Raw genomic sequence first — 19,606 nt, forward strand, 5'->3', positions numbered from 1 at the left:
TTCAGTGTGTTTAATACATTATATACTACTTACTCTCACAAAAGGGTAACTAGTAGGCTTCAAACTTCAAATTGTAGAAACCGTATACACTGTTTGTGGTGTACCATTTCATGTTAACAGGGGGAGAACAAAAGGGAGTTGAAATGAAATATTTGAAAAGTTATATTGGATGAAATTTTCAAGTAGCATTTTTCTGCTTGGTTGCATCAACCTTACTAATACTGGAATGTTTTCAACAATGTGCACAAAGAGTTCTTTGACAGTATTTTACCATACTTACTTTCTCAAGCAATGTTTGAAGAAATGGATACGCTCGCTATGTAAAAGTATTCATCATAATTGTATTTCATCACTTCATCTGTTGTACATTGTCCATTACAAAGGAACATTATATCTTACAATGCTTACTGATGACTGCACATGCAATTTTGTTTGAAATCATGCAAAATTTTGGGAAATGTCATTAGTAATAAAATAACTGTTTTTGTGTGACACAACTATTAATTCAAATTTTGGAGACAATATTTGAGGTATTTCCATGTCATTGTTTGTGTTGTTGTCACATACTTACCAACATTCTTCTGCACTATTTTATGTCTTGAAGGTAGGCTGATATGAATTGACTGCTATTTCAATAATGCCAAGTCTAGTTATGCTGGATTCGTTTTATGTACAAGTATATAAGGGTATGTATTCTTATTAAATGAGCGCAGCTAGCTCTGTGAAAAATGATCTATATGAATTACGTAAAGTGTTGTCCCAGATAAGCCTCTGAAGTTATTTAACCCTTTTAGTGCGGGAACCGAATTTTGAAGGCCTTTGCAAACAGTTTGGATCCAGATGAGACGCCACAGAACGTGGCGTCTCATCAGAATCCAAACTGTTCGCTATTTTGATAGTATTCTTTGAAAAAAAGTCAAAGAAAATGCTAATTTTAGAAATTCAGCAGAAGACATTTTAGCAGACGACAAATTTCCCAGCATGCAAAGGGTAAAGAGGATTATCAGGGATGACACTTTGAGCTTTTATAGAATTTTTGTTCATCTTAAATCTCTTTTAAATAATTTAAAAACTAGTCGTCCCTGTTTGCATGCTGGGAAATTTGTCATCTGCTAAAGTGTTGTCTGCTGAATGTCTAAAATTAGCATTTTCTTAGATTTTTTTTCAAAGAATATTATCAGAATAGCAAACATTTTGGATCCTGATGAGACGCCATGACATTCTGGATCCAAACTGTTTGCAAAAGCCATCAAAATTTGGTTTCAGCACTGAAAGAGTTAAGAGTTGGTTACCTGTACAAGCTCATTATCTGGTGTGATACTTTATGCACATGCAGAGACTGACTTCAAAAAATGATCACGTGAAATTTTGGTTATTAGTGAAATTTATAACAAATAGAACATCAAGAATATTTAGATAAGCCAGTAACTTTTAATTTTCTGATTCTTAACCATTTGCTACATACATGGTTTAACAGGCTAATCGGGGAAGACACTTTCGACTTGTATGACTTTTTCTTTTTAAGAATTGTTTTCTAAACAAAAATCCAGTTTAGGTGGAAAGTGTCCTCACTGATAAGCCTGTCAGGACTGCACAGGCTAATCTGGGATGACCCTTTAGGCACATGCATTATGCCCCTTTTTCTTACACGAGGCTCACATCTTTCCTTTGGGAGGAAAGTTTATCCATAACTATCAGTCCCTTAATGTGTGTTCAGATGGCTTTTATTTTCCTCCTCAAATTGAATAATAATTGTATAATGGTCATGAAGATGCCACTTAACCTGGGTGTTCAAACAAGAAGTTAAATGCCATCAGCAGCACCCTAGGTGTAATTTGTAATTTCATGGCTATTTAATAGTAATGTGTAACCTGTAAAAAGCCAATAGACCCCATTAGATGCTATTAAGAACTCCCAAACAATTATTGCACACAAACTGAAAAAGTATGGTTGTTAATGCAGAAAACTATTAAATGCAGTTATTTTCTTCATTTATGAGCCATTTATTATTATTTATTGTATGAGATAGAGTTGGTCCAATAATGAAAGGATATACGAAACCTTTTAGCCAATTAAATAATAATATGTTTCAGAGAGAGAAATGTTTTGGGAAAGAGATAACGTTGTTTGTTGTTATAAGAATTACGTCAGTTACAAAAGATTTAATCTATGTAGTTATATGCTTTGATAAATTTCAGATGAAGAGCTAGTTTGTTTTAAGAATATATGAAAAATCTGTATCTATTAGAAATTAATATACATCTGAATCTGCATATGAAAATAATAACAAAAAAGTGCAATATTATAATAAATCAGTAATAATGGATTTTTTCATGATATGCTTTTTTTCTGTTATCATAAACACCTTAATTCCTTGACAACTTGATTTTTTCAAGAAAGTTACATGCCTTTTTATTTAATGTAATTTATGACAAACAACACACAAAACATTTTACAATAAAGCTGTATAATGTTCTTACCATACTTAAGGTCAAGGTCATTCTGTTTGCAGAGTCGTATGCGATCGTTTACCCGGAGATCATCGATAACAGAGATGGCATCCTAGTGAATGACGTAAAAGGGTATGTCAGAAGACGAAAAAGAACACTGGGCGAGGAAAACAAACCGCTAGAAATCACAATTAGTGGAGGCGGGCAACTCTTTGACCTTGAACTCTGGGAAAATGAGAATCTGTTCTCCCCTGGTTTCAAAATCTACCACAGACAAACACTCAAACAGGCACAATCAGAGAAGGAGTTACCTCTTGAAGATGTGTTTGGTTGCCATTTTACAGGGCATTTGAAAGGCCAGTCGGGAAATCCAGCCTCTGTCTCCATATGCAATGGTTTGGTAAGGCGTTTAGGACTGTTTCTCACTAAGTTTGTGTGCTGAATATATTAGAGTGTGAAATATATGTGAGGGTGTGTAATTTATGCTGAATGGGTCAAATTCCCCATGGGTACTACTTCCCTGTACCTTGGGTACTTTGAAGTATACTTCACCCCACACAGATTTTCAATTGATATTCTTTGGGTACTCGGTATACTTACAGGTGACCCATCTTTCAAAATAAAAAAAATCGTACCCAAAATGTTTTGTACCCAAAATTTTCGTACCCAATTTTTTTTTTCGTACCCACATTTTTTCCTACCCAAAATATAACATATTCACACAAATAAATATGGAAACAATTAAAGTACTTCTGTTAGTAAAAATGCTAATGGATATAAATTTAGAATACAAGGACTTTCTACTCTACTCATGCTGCATTCCTTATTGAACATTTGTATTTCTTAAACGTTATTAATATTTTAATGTGTTTGAAATTTCTTATGTAGACTTTTATTAATATACTTGCCATTTCAAAAGGCACATTTTTGTCTGACTTCTTGATTGGCAGATGTAAAAATAAAGATATATTTCCATAATGATGAATCGCAATAATCATTCATCTTTTGTGTCTTGTCCATTATTGAATTATGAAGTTGCACTAAGACTTTGATTAATTTGTTTTTGTTAAACAAAAACTAATTTGTAAAGGGACATTGCTCAATGAAGATAAAATAAATATGTATTCTAAAACAATGTAGCAACATGTTATTCCACTCTCAAGCTGTATGAAGTGTTACCTTATTATAATATTTTATTCTTTTCTAATTGCACATCTTAAAGGGATCTTTTCACGTTTTGGTAAATTGACAAAATTGAAAAAAATTGTTTCAGATCCGCAAATTTTCGTTTTAGTTATGATATTTGTGAGGAAACAATTATATTGAACATTTACCATGGTCTAATACAGCCATTTTATGCATCTTTTGACGATTTAAAAACCTGAAAATTATAAAGCGTTGCAACGCGAAATGAATGATTTGGAGAGTTCTAGTGTTGTCGTAATTTTGTGAAACTACGAAGATTGCTGATATAAAGTATAAAATATGTCTCTCATATATACTTGACAGGATGGCCGAGCGGTCTAATTGGTTTTTACTCAAGGACTCCGGGGGTCACTGGTTCATTAGCCCTGCTGCCGGCTACTTTTTTTCCTTTTTTTAAATTTTATTCTTGATTTTTTTACTGGAGCTTTTTAGATCCAATGTTTACATTTATCAATATAAAGCATTTAATGACAAACTTCAAAACATGCCAAAATTTGTGAAAAGGCCCCTTTAAAGGTCTTATAAAGGTGACAAAGCCAATTATTATGCATATAAACATGCCTAATTTTAACCGGATTTCAGTTACTCTTTCATAAAAAATGCTAATAATACAGCTGAGGTGCAACGTTGTCAAGAAGTATTGAAGATATACCCGTTTCATAATTGGAAGAAATGTTTACAACTTTGCAACTAACGTGATGTGTAGCCCCAAAGCGGTGACGTATGCTAAAAATAGCCAAAAGAACATTCACTTTTAATTCTATTTAATACAACTTTTTACCAGCAAAAGTAACTAATTAGATCACTACAAACGTTTTGACCATTATTAGAAGAGACATACTTTGTGAGTGATACCGGAAAACATTGAAAATCAACGATATATTTTTAGTGACCTTAGTCACTTTCACTTTCCCGAGTAAACAGCGATGTAAATGAACTGATTGTTTGTAAACACGATTGACTTGGAGGACACTGTATTTTGAGCTCAAAACAAGTTGTATTGCTCATATTTTTATGGTAATGTCCAATAGCATATACATATTGTTTTTTGATAACCTTTATATATAAAATACGGATAAAATAATTTAAAATCGGTAAGTAATTACAGATCTTCACCTTTATAGAGCCTTTAAGTTTTCGCTTCAGAAACATTTAATTTCACCTTCATAGTGCAGCTATTTTACCTTTTGGAAACATTTTATTTATTATTTTGCATTTATCATCCCAGTTCTTTAAGAAGAAAAACATTTGATGATTAGTAAATATCAATTGTGCAATTTGTTGCATAATTAATTGCATGTCACAAAACAAATTGTCTTGATACTCTTCCAAGGGGGTAAAATCCTGAGGAGAAAATTGACACATCCATTTGCATCACCAGGCAAGTTTTATTACAGTGTCCCTGGTGTTTATGACCATGTAAAACTTTAAAGAACCCAATTTTCCCCCATGGATAGCTCTTTTTTTCAAGGCCCATTAAAAGACATCAAACAAACAATCATGTAAAATTGAGCGTGATTGTTTTGGCCAATAATAATCAGCAATATCATTGTTTTGGGTGAGTTTTTGCTTGGTAAGTGATTTTGAACATTATCTCCTGTCAGGTTTTATGTTAAGAGAAAACTTGTCAACATTTCTGATGACATCACTGTGTGCGCAGTGTGATAAGTTGTGTTTGATTTCAAAATCAATTATTTGATGAGCTGTTTTATTTATTGTTTCGCTACCCCCTGCATGGAATTATTTTATTTGAAAAATGGGATTTAAGGATATTTGAAAGGATTTAATCACGAGCTGATACTGCTGTTTATGTGATAAATTCTGTTTCATTAAGCGTTTAAGCTATATTTCTTGTTTATTTACATTTCTGTCAACAGGTTTCTAATTAAAATCATGTCAATTATATTGATAATATTTTATTAATGAGAATCTCACATTTGTGGTAATTTTCTTATTATAATTGCTTTTTCTGGCATTGGGTGCCATGATTTTGCAACATTACTTATTAATTTAATTACTACCGTAAAATATGATTAAGTTACATCTCAGTATCTTGTCTGCTCAAAAACTTTGTATCATTAAGTCACATAAAATGATCAGTTTAATTATTGCATTTTTAAAAACCATTGACATATTTTGCATATAATGGTTATAAATGTTAGGACTTTTACTGAAGCTTATGTGTCTGTTTTTATAGGCTTGTTGAAACATTTTCAAGTCTGTTTACCAAATAGTAACATGGGTGCTTCCATTTCCTAAAAGTGAGGCAATCACCATTATTTATTATAACCCAATGACCTTTGAAAAGTATTCATTCCTGTTCACTTGAACTACATAAATCAAAGTAACCCTTTAAGAGATATAATGCATACGTTTATAGGATATATGATTCTGCCAAAACTTCAGAGTGTTATAAATCCAGGCTTACAAGGGGGTGATAATGACATTGCGCAAACTAACTTAAGGACAGTAAATTTCTGCTGGTGTCACTTAGGGTCTATAAATCAACGTGAGCTTGCTGCATGGACAGTAAGAGATACCAATAGAAATAAAACATAAAGTATGAAATGACAATGTAGGGTTCTCTTGTTTCAAATATTTGCAGATAATTTGAGAAATTACCCCCACTTGTTTTTGACCATGCTCAAGCTGACAAAAATAATAGCACATCCATTAATTTATACTCCAAAGGTTGGACACAGATTTTCAATAGCCGATAATGACACCCATACAGTAATAAGCTTTTAGCCTGTTTATCAATAGCAAATGGGTGTTTGAAAATTGACTGCGATTGAATCTATCATAATGATGAAGTTAAAGGTAGGTTACTTGAAGTTTTTTTGTTTAGTTTTTTGCATTTGAGAAACTAATGTGATCTTAAAGTGAATATAAAGACACTGTTTCTATTTGTGGTACAACTTATAATTCCAATAAGATACCAGATTATAATTAAACATTCATTAAGCCTTTGTATTAGCGTATTTAGCATTCATAGACAGAACTTTGAGTGCTCTTAAATGATTGTTCCCCATGTGTGGCTCCTGACAATGACTGCAGAACGCTTGAAATTTTTAAAGAAAGTTCAGAAGTACCGAGATCCTCTCGAAAGCTTGTCAGAACACTTGTCAGATCGCTTTTGGGCACTGAAGAGAGGATTAACCCATTTATGCCTAGTGGAATCTCCCATCCTTCTAAATTTGATCAATTTATTTCCAAAATTAGGGTTGTCTAGTATACTTATTTCTATACTTAGAATATTTCTTACAGAAATTCCTGTAGCAAACAGCGCAGATCCTGATGAGACGCCACATCATGCGGCGTCTCATCTGGGTTTGCGCTGTTTGCCGAAGCTTTTTTTCTAGACGCTAGGCATAAATGGGTTAAAGGAAGCACTCTGGGCATTTTAGATCATTCAAATTTAAAAGCATGGATTTCAAGACCCTGATTCTCAGGACATAGTGGCCTGACTTTTGTCATTTTTTAATCAATTCACGGTCAGCTTAAGATTGGGAACTTCATTCGGGAATTTGTTAGTTAGGCATATATGATTATGCAGTAAACTATTGATTTTGAGGGCAAGAAGAAAGAAATCATACTTCATTACCGAGCCATGCTCAGGTTGAACCAGGTTTCATGATCGAGTGTACGTAAAGGATTGTCTCAGATATGCCTGTACAGCGTACACAGGCTAATCAGGGACAACATTTTCTGCTTATATTTAATTTTTGACTTGAGGAAAGCCTCTTCATAACAAAAATCCTGTCAAGGCAGGGGATATTGTTCCAAGATTAGCCTGTGCAAACTACACAGGCTATGTATGTATGTATGTATTTATTTTGACCTTGCGGTCAAGGATAACCCATGAAAGTGCAAGCACTTATTTCCAATGGGGTCCTTTGGTTTTGCTGAAGAGACAGCAAGCAGAAGAGACAGTATTGGGATACAAGGAATCCGGGTGCGATACCCTAGCTCTTTGCGAATAGATACCTTGGTTCTTTTACGTGCTCAGTGTATAGCACCGATACACGCGAGAATTACCTGGGTATCATACCAGTACATCTCTAGTTAGGTGGGAAACACTTGAAGCATTTCTGAAATTTCCAGTGCCCCGGCCGGGATTTGAACCGGGGACATCTGGAATGGTAGACCAGAGTGTTACCACTCGACCACCGCACCACCCATCTAGGCTAATCTAGTTGCGGATACTTCACATATTTGTATTAAGCCAGGTTTTCACAGAGACAGGACCATATACTCGGATTTGGTTGAAGAATCAGAGATCAAGATGACCCTTTAACAGTCTGTGAGGTCTGAAAAGAAATTAGAAGCATAGAAATTAGAAGCCTGATCAATCTAACAGCCCCCAGCATAGCCTATTGTCAATGGAATCTCTGAGTATTCATTGACATTGGGTGAAAGTTGAGGGGGGATACATAGAAATTCGATTTTAATTACCTCTATTGTATTTTAGTCATCCTTTTGTACTTTAAGCTGTGAAATGTTTTGAAGAGGTTTTGATTTATTTGAAATTCTGTGTACTTCTACTGTCAACTGAGCAAATACACCAAATTAGAATTTCACCTAATTTACACAGATCTTGTGTCGGTGCTTTAAGTAACTCACATCACCTTGAATGATCAGGGACAATATACATTTGTGTTCAAAAACATATTTTGTTTTTAATGTGGTCTTCTACTGCAAAAGAAGATATAAATTCTTTTAAACAAGAATATCATAACAATTATGTATTTTATATTGGTGATATTTTGATTCTTTGTACATATTTTCATTTGTACAAGTTGTGTACATAATTACACTCACGAATTGGCTAGATTAAAAAAACACTTATCTGCCAGCATAAAGAAATTTAACCCATTTACAATCCTTTCAAAATGTCCAACCCTGGCAACTGTTTTTGTTTAATGAAAGTACCATAATAATATTAAATAAAATGGGTCAGCTTTGATTTGTACTGGGAGATTAGATGGATTTCTCCAACATTGTTGAGGCCCAGATTTACAGCTATTAATTTGTGTTGTGTTTGATCATTTGTTATGCCCCCGAAGGAGGTCATATAGTGATCACACTGTCTGTCTGTCTGCCACACTTTTTTTTAAATGCTCATAACTTCTATGTCCCTTCAGATGTAACCTTCATATTTGGTATGCATATGTATATGGACAAGGCCTTTCCATACACACACAAATTTTGACCCCTTTGACCTTGACCTTGAACTTAGGGTCCATGTTAAGGTTTTGAAATCTGTGTTTAGGTTGGGAAAAATGCTCATAACTTCTATGTCGCTTCATGTGTAACCTTCATATTTGGTATGCTTGTATATATGGACAAGGCCTTTCCATACGCACACAAATTTTGAACCCTTTCACCTTGACCTTGAACTTAGGGTCCGCATTTAGGTTTCGAAATCGGCATTTATGTTTCAAAAATGTGTTCTGTTATTTAGCTGTCTTACATAACTATCAAAGCATTTTTTGGGGGCATATGTCATCTTATGGAGACAGCTCTTGTTTATTTGTTATGTTTTTTTTTCATTTATGCAACCATTTTTCATTTATTTCGTCAATAATTCATCCATCATTTCATGATTCTATCCCCACCCACCCAATTAGGTAGTAAAGGGCGTATGCTGAAATCGCCATGGACGTCAGTCTCTCTGTCTGTCCTTATGAGGTCAACTCTTTCAGTGCTGGAACCGAATTTTGAAGGCCTTTGCAAACAGTTTGGATCCAGATCAGATGCCACAGAACGTGACGTCTCATCAGGATCCAAACTGTTTGCTATTCTGAAAGTATTCTTTAAAAAAAAATCAAAGAAAATGCTAATTTTAGAAATTAAGCAGACAACATTTTAGCAGACGACAAATTTCCCAGCATGCAAAGGGTTAACCCAAAACGACACGTTTTTTCTAACATCAATCCTTCTTGCAAAGTTTAATTGAATGGATAATGTCTTTAAACGCTATCACTTTTACATGCCCACATCACCTGACCTCATTTTGACCTTGGCCTTTACCTACATTTGGACAAAGGCTATTTCAGATGGCTCAAAGTCTTTGTTAACCCTTTGCATGCTGGGAAATTTGTTGTCTGCTAAAATGTCGTCTGCTGAATTTCTAAAATTAGCATTTTCTTCGATATTTTTTCAAAGAATACTATCAAAATAGCAAACAGTTTGGATCCCGATGAGACCCCACGTTTTGTGGCGTCTCATCTGGATCCAAACTGTCTGCAAAGGCCTTAAAAATTCTGTTTCAGCACTGAAAGGGTTTACCCAAAATGACTTGTCATGCAATAATGCCTCTTTTATAGCTGTGATACTGGCATGAATGATGTGTTTGACATTCCTTCATTTTAACCTTGACATTGACCTCCATTTGGACTTAGACTCATGCAAAAGGTTCTAATTCTTGGTCAACGAAGGATGAAGCATTTCGTGTTACATCAATATAATGCATCCTTCAAACTAATACTTGCCTGGATGATATGTAAAAAAGCTATCAACACAATCTGATACTTTAATCATTATAATGACCTTGAAGTTGACCCACTTTTTGACAAATTCAGAAGGTTCGAAGGCTTGGTGGGCCCCAAGATGACATTTTTTTTTAAACATAAATGCTGCTCCCTGCAAATCTTTGATACTTGTATGGCTGTTCCCTATGCATTATAGTCTCAGCACACCCACATCACCTGACCTCATTTTACCTTGACATTGACCTACATTTGATCTAATTCATAACTCAACTTATTAATATGGGCAGCCAATGAATCATGAAGGACATTATGCTTTCACATGGGACGTGGGACATATCAGTTTATTGAACACAGCATCACCTTAAATGTTAATAGTTTATTGAACACAGCATCACCTTAAATGTTAATAGTTTATTGAACACAGCATCACCTTAAATGTTAATAGTTTATTGAACACGCAGCATCACCTTAAATGTTAATAGTTTTTTAACACAGCATCAACTTAAATGTAAATAGTTTATTGATCACAGCATCACCTTAAATGTTAATTTGTGCATTCAAAGCATTGAATCAGGAATAAAGAGGCACTATGTAAGATTGAGGGAAACAATTTAAGAAAACATGTTTGTGCAGATTGTAAAAAAAAATGTGCACGATTGCCTTCGTATTAAGAGAACTAGGGAAGTATGCAAGAAATGTGACACATTATGCATATGTCATATTTCTAGTGATAAAACCATTGTTTTATCTATTGACTTATCATTTTACCTCAAGTGGCGAATAATCTGTAAGGTCAGGAAGTATTCAACTGCAGTGCAAAATCTTACTGTTTCGGTAATGCAGTTTAATATTTGTATTTGCAAAACAGCGGCTGTTAAACATGTTAATGCATTTTTCGACGCGAGAGGAAAAGCCATAGATTAACATAATCACTAACGTGCATGCTTTTTTACCCGGGTATTACACTTAACATGTAATTGTATCTAAGTATTTAGCATTCTTTGAAAGTACGGGAATGCATTTTCAAACATGATATCCGGTACGACCCCCATTAGTAGTGTTAGTCCAAACATTGTGGCGTGACAATTTGTCGGCCAACATTGTAGCAATTTCAGAATGTTGTCACAGAAGACGCTAAATCATTGTTTGAAAGGACCACTTTAATGTAGGTTTTAATCTGATAGTAAACAAGATACAAATGCAGTTAAATGAAAGGAAATCTGTTGGTAGTTCAGTCAGTTATCGAGTTATAAGCGAAACCTGAAATTTTTACTATTAGTAGTGTTGAGAAACAAAACAAACTTAAAAATTATTTTTTTTATAATGGTTGTAATGAAATAGGGTACCTGACACCAAACTATACATTGTCATACATTGGTAATTAATATATTAAAAGGTTGTGTGTTTTTTTAAGATCAAATATAAAAATGTATATTGATTGATGTTTACTACAGTTTGATCTAAGTTTCAAGAACTTAATTAATCAATTCATTATCATAATTACATTGTTATTATTGTTAAGTGTTGAATTTATAAATAGACAATAAAAGTCCATCCTTCAACTTTTATTCTCGCTAGTTTGCCTTTGAAGACTCAAGATTAAAATTAAAGATGTTGTTTTTTTCCAACTAGGGAACAGGTTCATTTGAAAATTATGTATTATTATCCTGACATTAATAATAGGCCATCCCAATGTAAATTTAGTGTGTCAGAAATGTCAAAAAGGAATCGTGAACAAGATAAATGGTTTTGATAATGGATTATGATGGGCTCAGAGGCACAGGGCTAATATATGCTAGGGCGTAGATAGGATTGTAATATTGATATCTTAATAATATATTATCGTATCAGAGGCAACCTCTGTGATCCTGAATATTTAAGAATGATCCTAAGTACTATTTTTCGGATAATATTAATTAAAGGCCTCAAAACATCTTATTAAATTTCTAATTGATTTAGGTCCATGTGCACTTATCTCTGAGTTTTTACTGCGATCTATAATTAATCATGCAATTTTTATACGCCCGTATAAAATACGGGACGTATTATGTGAAACCCCTTGGCGGCGGGCGGGCGGCGGGCGGGCGGCGGGCGGGCGGCGGGCGGCGGGCGGAAGGCATCACTTTGTCCGGACTCTAATTCAAATTGTATTCATCCGATCTTCACCAAACTTGGTTAGCAGTTGCATCTAGTTGATATCTAGGCCAAGTTCGAATATGGGTCATGCCGGGTCAAAAACTAGGTCATAGGGTCAATAAGTGCATTTTCAAAGGGGCCACTTTGTCCGGACTCTATTTCAAATTGTATTCATCCGATCTTCACCAAACTTGGTCAGCAGTTGCATCTAGTTGATATATAGGCCAAGTTCGAATATGGGTCATGCCGGGTCAAAAACTAGGTCATAGGGTCAATTAGTGCATTTTCAACGGCGCCACTTTGTCCGGACTCTAATTCAAATTGTATTCATCCGATCTTCACCAAACTTGGTCAGCAGTTGCATCTAGTTGATATCTAGGCCAAGTTCGAATATGGGTCATGCCGGGTCAAAAACTAGGTCAAAGGGTCAATAAGTGCATTTTCAAAGGGGCCACTTTGTCCGGACTCTATTTCAAATTGTATTCATCCGATCTTCACCAAACTTGGTCAGCAGTTGCATCTAGTTGATATATAGGCCAAGTTCGAATATGGGTCATGCCGGGTCAAAAACTAGGTCATAGGGTCAATTAGTGCATTTTCAACGGCGCCACTTTGTCCGGACTCTAATTCAAATTGTATTCATCCGATCTTCACCAAACTTGGTCAGTAGTTGCATCTAGTTGATATCTAGGTCAAGTCCGAATATGGGTCATGCTGGGTTAAAAACTAGGTCACTGGGTCACTTAGTGCATTTCAAGGATTTAGCATGGTGTCCGCTCTCTAATTGAAGTATTTTTCATCCGATCTTCACCGAATTCGGTCAGAAGTTGTGTCTAAATGATATCTAGGTCAAGAACAAATATGTGTCTTGGCGGGTCAAAAAATAGGTCACAAGGTCACTTAATGAATTTCAAGCGTTTAGCATGGTGTCCGCTCTCTACTTGAAGTAGTTTTCATCTGATCTTCACTGAATTTGGTCAGAAGTTGAGTCTAAATGATATCTAGGTCAAGAACAAATATGGGTCTTGCTGGGTCAAAAACTAGGTCACTTAATGCATTTCAAGCATTTAGCATGGTGTCCGCTCTCTAATTGAAGTAGTTTTCATCCTGTCTTTACCAAATTTGGTCAGAAGTTGTGTCTAATTGATATCTAGGTCAAGTTCAAATATGTGCTGCTTAATTTTCAAAAATATATCATTTTGCCACTCAAATGGTAAAGCTATCAAGTTGTCCAAAACCTTCAAACGGGCGTATCTTGTGACAGTTTGGCACTCTTGTTAATAATCTATGACCATATGAAATTTTATAAATAAAAATGTCATTTCATATGAAAATTGATATTGAAGACTATTATAATTAAGGATATAAAATAATTTTCAGAAAAAATGAAAATAAAAAGAATATTTTTACATAATCCATGCTAAACATATTATCCACAGAGACACCGTTAGGCATCACTTTGTGATGTTATTAACCCTTTCCCACTCAGAGGCAAAGTAAAAATGGCTATGTGCAAACAGCATAAAATCAGAACAGCCTGCAAGTCACTCACAGTCTGTTTAGGTTTTATGCTGTTTGCTGCTCATCAGTATCAAAGGGTTGCAAATGTAGCCACTAAAACATTAATCCAATAAGAAAGGTCTTTAATTAAATCTAACTTTCTATGGGACTACAAATGTGTCAAAATATGTTTCTAAGTGGTGAAGGGTTAAATGGCACATAAATATAAATAGTCTGTTGTTGTTTTCTCTGGTCAATATTATATTGGTTCTACCCATTACACACACACTGGGTTATAGGTTTTAATAAAATTTTCATTTAAAGGTCAACACTTAAAATGGACAAGGTGACATGTTTTTTCTTAGCATATTGAGTGATAATTATTAAACGGGCCTTTTCACGTTTGGGTAAATTGACAAAATTGAAAAAAAAGTTGTTTCAGATTTGCAAATTTTCGTTTTAGTTATGATAATTGTGTGGAAACAGTAATACTGAACATTTACCATGCTCTAAAAGAGCCATTACAAGCATCTTTTGACGATTTAAAAACCCGAAAATTATAAAGTGTTGCTACGCGAAACGAATTAATAATTTGGAGAGTTCTGTTTTTGTCATTGTATTTTGTGAAACTACGAGGATTGCTTATATAAAGTATAAAATACATCTGAAATGGGAGAGTTTTTACTCCAGGACTCCAGGGGTCAGTGGGTCCAGCCCTGCTGAGGGTTACCTTTTTTTTCTTTGTTTTATTTTATTCTTGTTTTTTTACTGGAGCTTTTTATATCCAATGTTTACATTTATCAATATCATTTAATGACAAACTCCAAAAAATGCCATAATCTGTGAAAAGGCCCCTTTAAGAAAAAACAACATGATTTCAAAGCATTTAATAAACTGTGCATGATAAATGCATTTTTGCTTGTTCAATAATTATATACTATTCCAAACTTTAAGTTTGCTCGGTTTTGCTTTTCTAATTGTTTCCTTGTTCCAGAACAAATGGAGGTGTCATTGTTAGCTAACAATATAATGGCAAATGGCAAACTGGAATCACCTTGGTGACAACCATCACGTTTACTGCCCATTTTTATCACCCAAAGGTCAGCCTGTAGACGTTGTTTGGCTTAAATAAATTATCTTTCTCTTATCTGCCACCAACGGATTACACAGGAAGTATATACTTAATAATTCTTGCTGTCAAGAAGAACACTTTCAGTGTCATAACTGTGCATTTGTCACAAAAGCCTGCACCTTTGGGAGATCTTACAACGAATAAGAGCCATAACCATGTTTGTAATGATGTAAGTGACCTGGAAATACATGACTTTTGCTCGGACTTATGGTGACCTGTCATTGGCTTGCAAATCTTTCACATTTTTTGTTCCCTGAGCGCATTTTACACCTGTGGGACTGACAGTGGCCTAAAGTGTGGTTGTGGCAGCATGCATTAGTAGCTGTCGCAAAATGTAACATTTGTTAGCAAAGGTTATCTAAAGTCCCTACAATAACATTATATCCAGGGATCATATTTTCCCGCAACATCAATCGGTCCGGATTTAAATGGGGAAAAGTGTCCGAAAATTTATATCCGAAATCATGACAAATTACGTCAAAATATATGCCATTGATTTTGCTATTAATGAAGATGGTGTAATAAATGTACAAGTTAAATTCCCTTAGGCATTATCTTTAAACGGAACATACGAGTTTTCTCATTTGCTAAGCCTATTTCATTGACATTGGTTGTTTCGTGTGCTGTTTTATCTGACTGTTTTTCATCGTTGTCAATATTATTAGTCTGCGCAAATCTACCGATGTTTTAAATCGTTGTCAACTTGATAATAGCTTACAAACATGCATTGAACCCAACAAATGTCTGTGCGTAGGTTTGTTACTGACAATAACAAAACCAAATATTTAAGAAATAATTCATGTTCGTTATAGTTTAAAGTCGAATAACCCACGGCCGATAGTAATGATGCGTAGGGATTATATGATATGAAACCACGCATCTAAACTTTCGGTCGTGGGTTATTCAACAACAAACAATAAAGAACACGAATTATTTCGATTCTAAAACGATTTTTACTGAAGATTTATACAATGTAAATTATTTTTCTTGTGTACTATTTTATGTGAAGTTCCGCCCATAAAAATAACTTTCGGCTGTTCTGTCGATCAGATCCGCGACTTTTATTTATTGCCGAATTATTACGCTGGTGGAAATGTATCGGCATATTTTGTTTAATTACAGCGCGTGCTTTCAGTGTATAAGGTCCGCCCACAATTATTGCAGAATATCCGATTTTCTTCTTTGTTTATATGACAGTTTACTGTATCATGCATGAAATGCACAATTTCCACGAGGATAACATCGAGGTTTGTATCTCCTAAGTAACTGTCAACGATTTTATCCTGGACACGGACTCTAGTATACACTCTGTGTTCTGGACGAGTACACCTTACGGACCGATTGTGCTAGGTATAAGCCAGTGAAATTATCGATTGATATTGACACGGGGTTATTCACGCGTGACTTATACACAGCCGCGCGAATCTTCGTTGCTTGGGGCCATACTCTGATACTAGTCGGTTGACGTGCAAAAATCTGGTCCTGACCGGTTTAGAAAATGCAGCGAATGGTTTAGCACACATAATCGAGATAAGAATGTAATTAGGCTGTGCACTGTGTAATCAATTTCATGGCATGGGAATTTGAGCAAACAGAATCAGACCGACTGTTTGGGATTTTCAATCGGTCTTTCATGACCTCAATCGGTCTAGAACCGACAAAACCGACAAAAATATGATCCCTGATTATATCATCATAACAAGTTAGGAAAAGTGAAAAAAAAACGCCACTTTTGCATATGTTAAGTTCATCCCTTCATTATAGCAAGATGTGGGTCTGATTTCACAGACAATTATGAGGCCATCCAAGTAATGACTTGCTTTAATTTCGTGCCGCAATGTTGAGAACGTTTTTTTACAAAGAAATTTTACATTATTCATCACTCATTTTTGAGCAATTTCAACTAGTTGTAAATTTCTGGAAATGATACATTGTAAAATAATGTGATTTGGAAACTTTTTGAGGAAATATATAAACAAATGTATTTTATTTGGTAATTTGAAATATCAAATATAAGCACACCAAGTTTAAAACTAATTTTCTTGATAAAGGAATGTTTCATATATCTTAATTTGTTAAAACCACACCCAGAAATGTTGGCTACAACTTTATTATAAAGCATTTTACTGCATTTACTGGAAAATACACAAAAAAAATGTATTTATGATATTAGCCTGTGGATGAAAAATTAGTATTTTTTATTACTGCGTTTTTTCAAAATGTTGTTTTTTTATGTTTTATTTTTATGCTCCCCCAAAATTTATTTTAGGGGGAGCATATAGTCGCGGCTTCGTCCGTCCATCTCCGACGGTTTCTTGTTTAATTCTGTAACAATAAAAAATGTCAGTTAATGAAAAAAAAATGTAATGATAAACTGTTGAATGTTTAATATTTTTCCTTTTAACTAGGTATTTATAACATCAGAAATAAATACAATTATGATTTTAAAAAGGCTAAAAGTTTGAAAAGTATTTAGTCTCACAGTGTTTTTTAACCAGTGTTATGCCATGGTTTATACAAGTTATGAATACAACATTATAATATATAGAATAGAATAGCAGTTTGATTAATTGCAGTAGTTAATGGAGTTCTTGTAATTGGCAGTGAAACCCCTGACTGCAAAGAAACAATATTGAAGGAATATATGATAAAATTAATCCTACGCTCGCTCCTTCCTACACAGGAGTATAAATGGGTACCTGTGAGGGAAATTAGCAAATGTGACGTGGGGACATGCTGCGCTGAATGTAAACGGACGACTTTATAATATCCCAGTTGAAGATGAGTCAAGTATCACTATCAGACTATAAACCCATGCCTTTACCTTTGCCTTATATATAAAAAGAGATGTCTTAATGAATTGCATTGCTAATATAACATTTTGTCTGATAAATTGGGTTGCCATGTAGTGTTTGTTTGCCTGTTGATCATTCGGATAGAAGTTGTCACCAAACAGCTGTAAACCTAATTCAATTGTAATGGCCTTACTCTGTCGCATCTGGTTTAAGTAAACTAGAAAAACATGAGTAACAACTTATATGGTTGTAAAGTATAACATCAAAATCAACTTCGGGAGCATGATGTTGTTTTTATGCCCCCCCCCCCCCCCCCTGAAGTGAATTTGAGGATTATATTGATCCCATTGACTGTCCCTCTGTCTGTACTTAATTAGAATGATAGAAGGCTTCACGAGGAAGTGTGCACAGCGAGGTCATGTGCCATAGCTTTTTTTATATCCAGAAACCAAAATCAAAAAAGGCATGGTGGGAGTCTGAGGGGGCAAGGTGGGAGTCCGAGGGGGCATGGCGGGAGTTCAAGGGGGCATAGTGGGAGTTCAAGAGGGCAAGGTGGGAGTTCAAGGGGGCATGGTGGGAGTTCAAGCAGGCATGGTGGGAGTTCAAGGGGGCATGGTGGGAGTTCAAATGGGCATGTTGGGAGTCCAAGGGGGCAAGGTGGGAGTTCAAGGGGGCAGGGTGGGAGTCCAAGGGGCAAGGTGGGACTTCAAGAGGGCATGGTGGGAGTTCAAGGGGCAGGGTGGGAGTTCAAGGGGGCATGGTGGGAGTCCAAGTAGGCTAGGTGGGAGTCCAAGGGGGGCAGGGTGGGAGTCCAAGGGGGCATGGTGGGAGTTCAAGGGGGCATGGTTGGAGTCCAAGGGGGCAAGATGGGAGTCCAAGGGGGCATGGTGGGAGTCCAAGGGGGCAATGTGGTTCAAGGGGGCATGGTGGGAGTTCAAGGGGGCAAGGTGGGAGTTCAAGGGGGCATGGTGGGAGTTCAAGGGGGCATGGTAAGTGTTCAAGGGGGCAAGGTGGGAGTCCAAGGGGGCAAGGTGGGAGTTCAAGGGGGCATGGTGGGAGTTCAAGGGGGCAAGGTGGGAGTACAAGGGGTCAAGGTGGGATTTCAAGGGGGCATGGTGGGAGTTCAAGGGGGCAATGTGGGAGTCTAATGGGGCATGGTGGGAGTCCAAGGGGGCAAGGTGGGTGTTCAAGGGGGCATGGTGGGAGTTCAAGCGGGCATGGTGGGAGTTCAAGGGGGCATGGTTGGAGTTCAAGGGGGCAAGGTGGGAGTCCAAGGGGGCAGGGTGGGAGTCTAAGGGGGCATGGTGTGAGTCCAATGGGGCATAGTGAGAGTTTAAGTGGCAGGGTGGGAGTCCAAACGGGCAGGGTGGGAGTCCAAGGGAGCAGGGTGGGAGTCCAAGGGGCAGGGTAGGAGTCCAAGGAGGCAGGGTGGGAGTCCAAGGGGGCAGGGTGGGAGTCCAAGGGGGGCAGGGTGGGAGTCCAAGGGGGCAGGGTAGGAGTCCAAGGGGGCAGGGGGGAGTCCAAGGGGGCAAGGTGGGAGTCCAAGGGGGCAGGGTGGGAGTATATTAGGGGGGCAGGGTAGGAGTCCAAGGGGTCAGGGTGGGAGTCTAAGGGGGGCAGGGTGGGAGTCCAAGGGGGGCAGGGTAGGAGTCCAAGGGGGCAGGGTAGGAGTCAAAGGGGGGCAGGGTGGGAGTCCAAGGAAGCTTGGTGGGAGTCCAAGGGGGCGGGGTGGGAGTCCAAGGGGGCAAGGTGGGAGTCCAAGGGGGGGCAGGGTGGGAGTCCAAGAGTTAGCAGGGTAGTAGTCCAAGGGGGGCAGGGTGGGAGTCCAATGGGGGCAGGGTGGGAGTCCAAGGGGGCAGGGTAGGAGTCCAAGGGGCAGGGTAGGAGTCCAAG

At 36.7% G+C, this 19,606-nt stretch overlaps 2 protein-coding genes and 1 long non-coding RNA gene across 6 annotated transcripts in view; 2 read left to right on the forward strand and 1 right to left on the reverse strand.

Moving 5' to 3' along the window:
• Positions 1-19,606, reverse strand: part of LOC127846488 (uncharacterized) — a 496,240-nt gene that overhangs the window by 239,551 nt on the left and 237,083 nt on the right. The window lies entirely within an intron of this gene.
• LOC127846486 (A disintegrin and metalloproteinase with thrombospondin motifs 18-like) overlaps positions 1-19,606 on the forward strand; it is a 146,893-nt gene that overhangs the window by 77,540 nt on the left and 49,747 nt on the right. For both annotated transcript variants that reach the window (XM_052377758.1, XM_052377757.1), the window contains exon 3: positions 2,513-2,850. In XM_052377758.1, the coding sequence (XP_052233718.1) occupies positions 2,513-2,850 (338 nt within the window). The remainder of the gene's footprint in view (positions 1-2,512; positions 2,851-19,606) is intronic.
• LOC127846502 (uncharacterized) lies at positions 12,274-13,461 on the forward strand. Its single transcript, XR_008033530.1, has 2 exons — positions 12,274-12,704; positions 12,861-13,461. It is a non-coding gene; the product is annotated as an uncharacterized LOC127846502 (long non-coding RNA).

The sequence above is a fragment of the Dreissena polymorpha genome, chromosome 9 (assembly GCF_020536995.1).
Source record: "Dreissena polymorpha isolate Duluth1 chromosome 9, UMN_Dpol_1.0, whole genome shotgun sequence".
NCBI lineage: Eukaryota > Metazoa > Mollusca > Bivalvia > Myida > Dreissenidae > Dreissena > Dreissena polymorpha.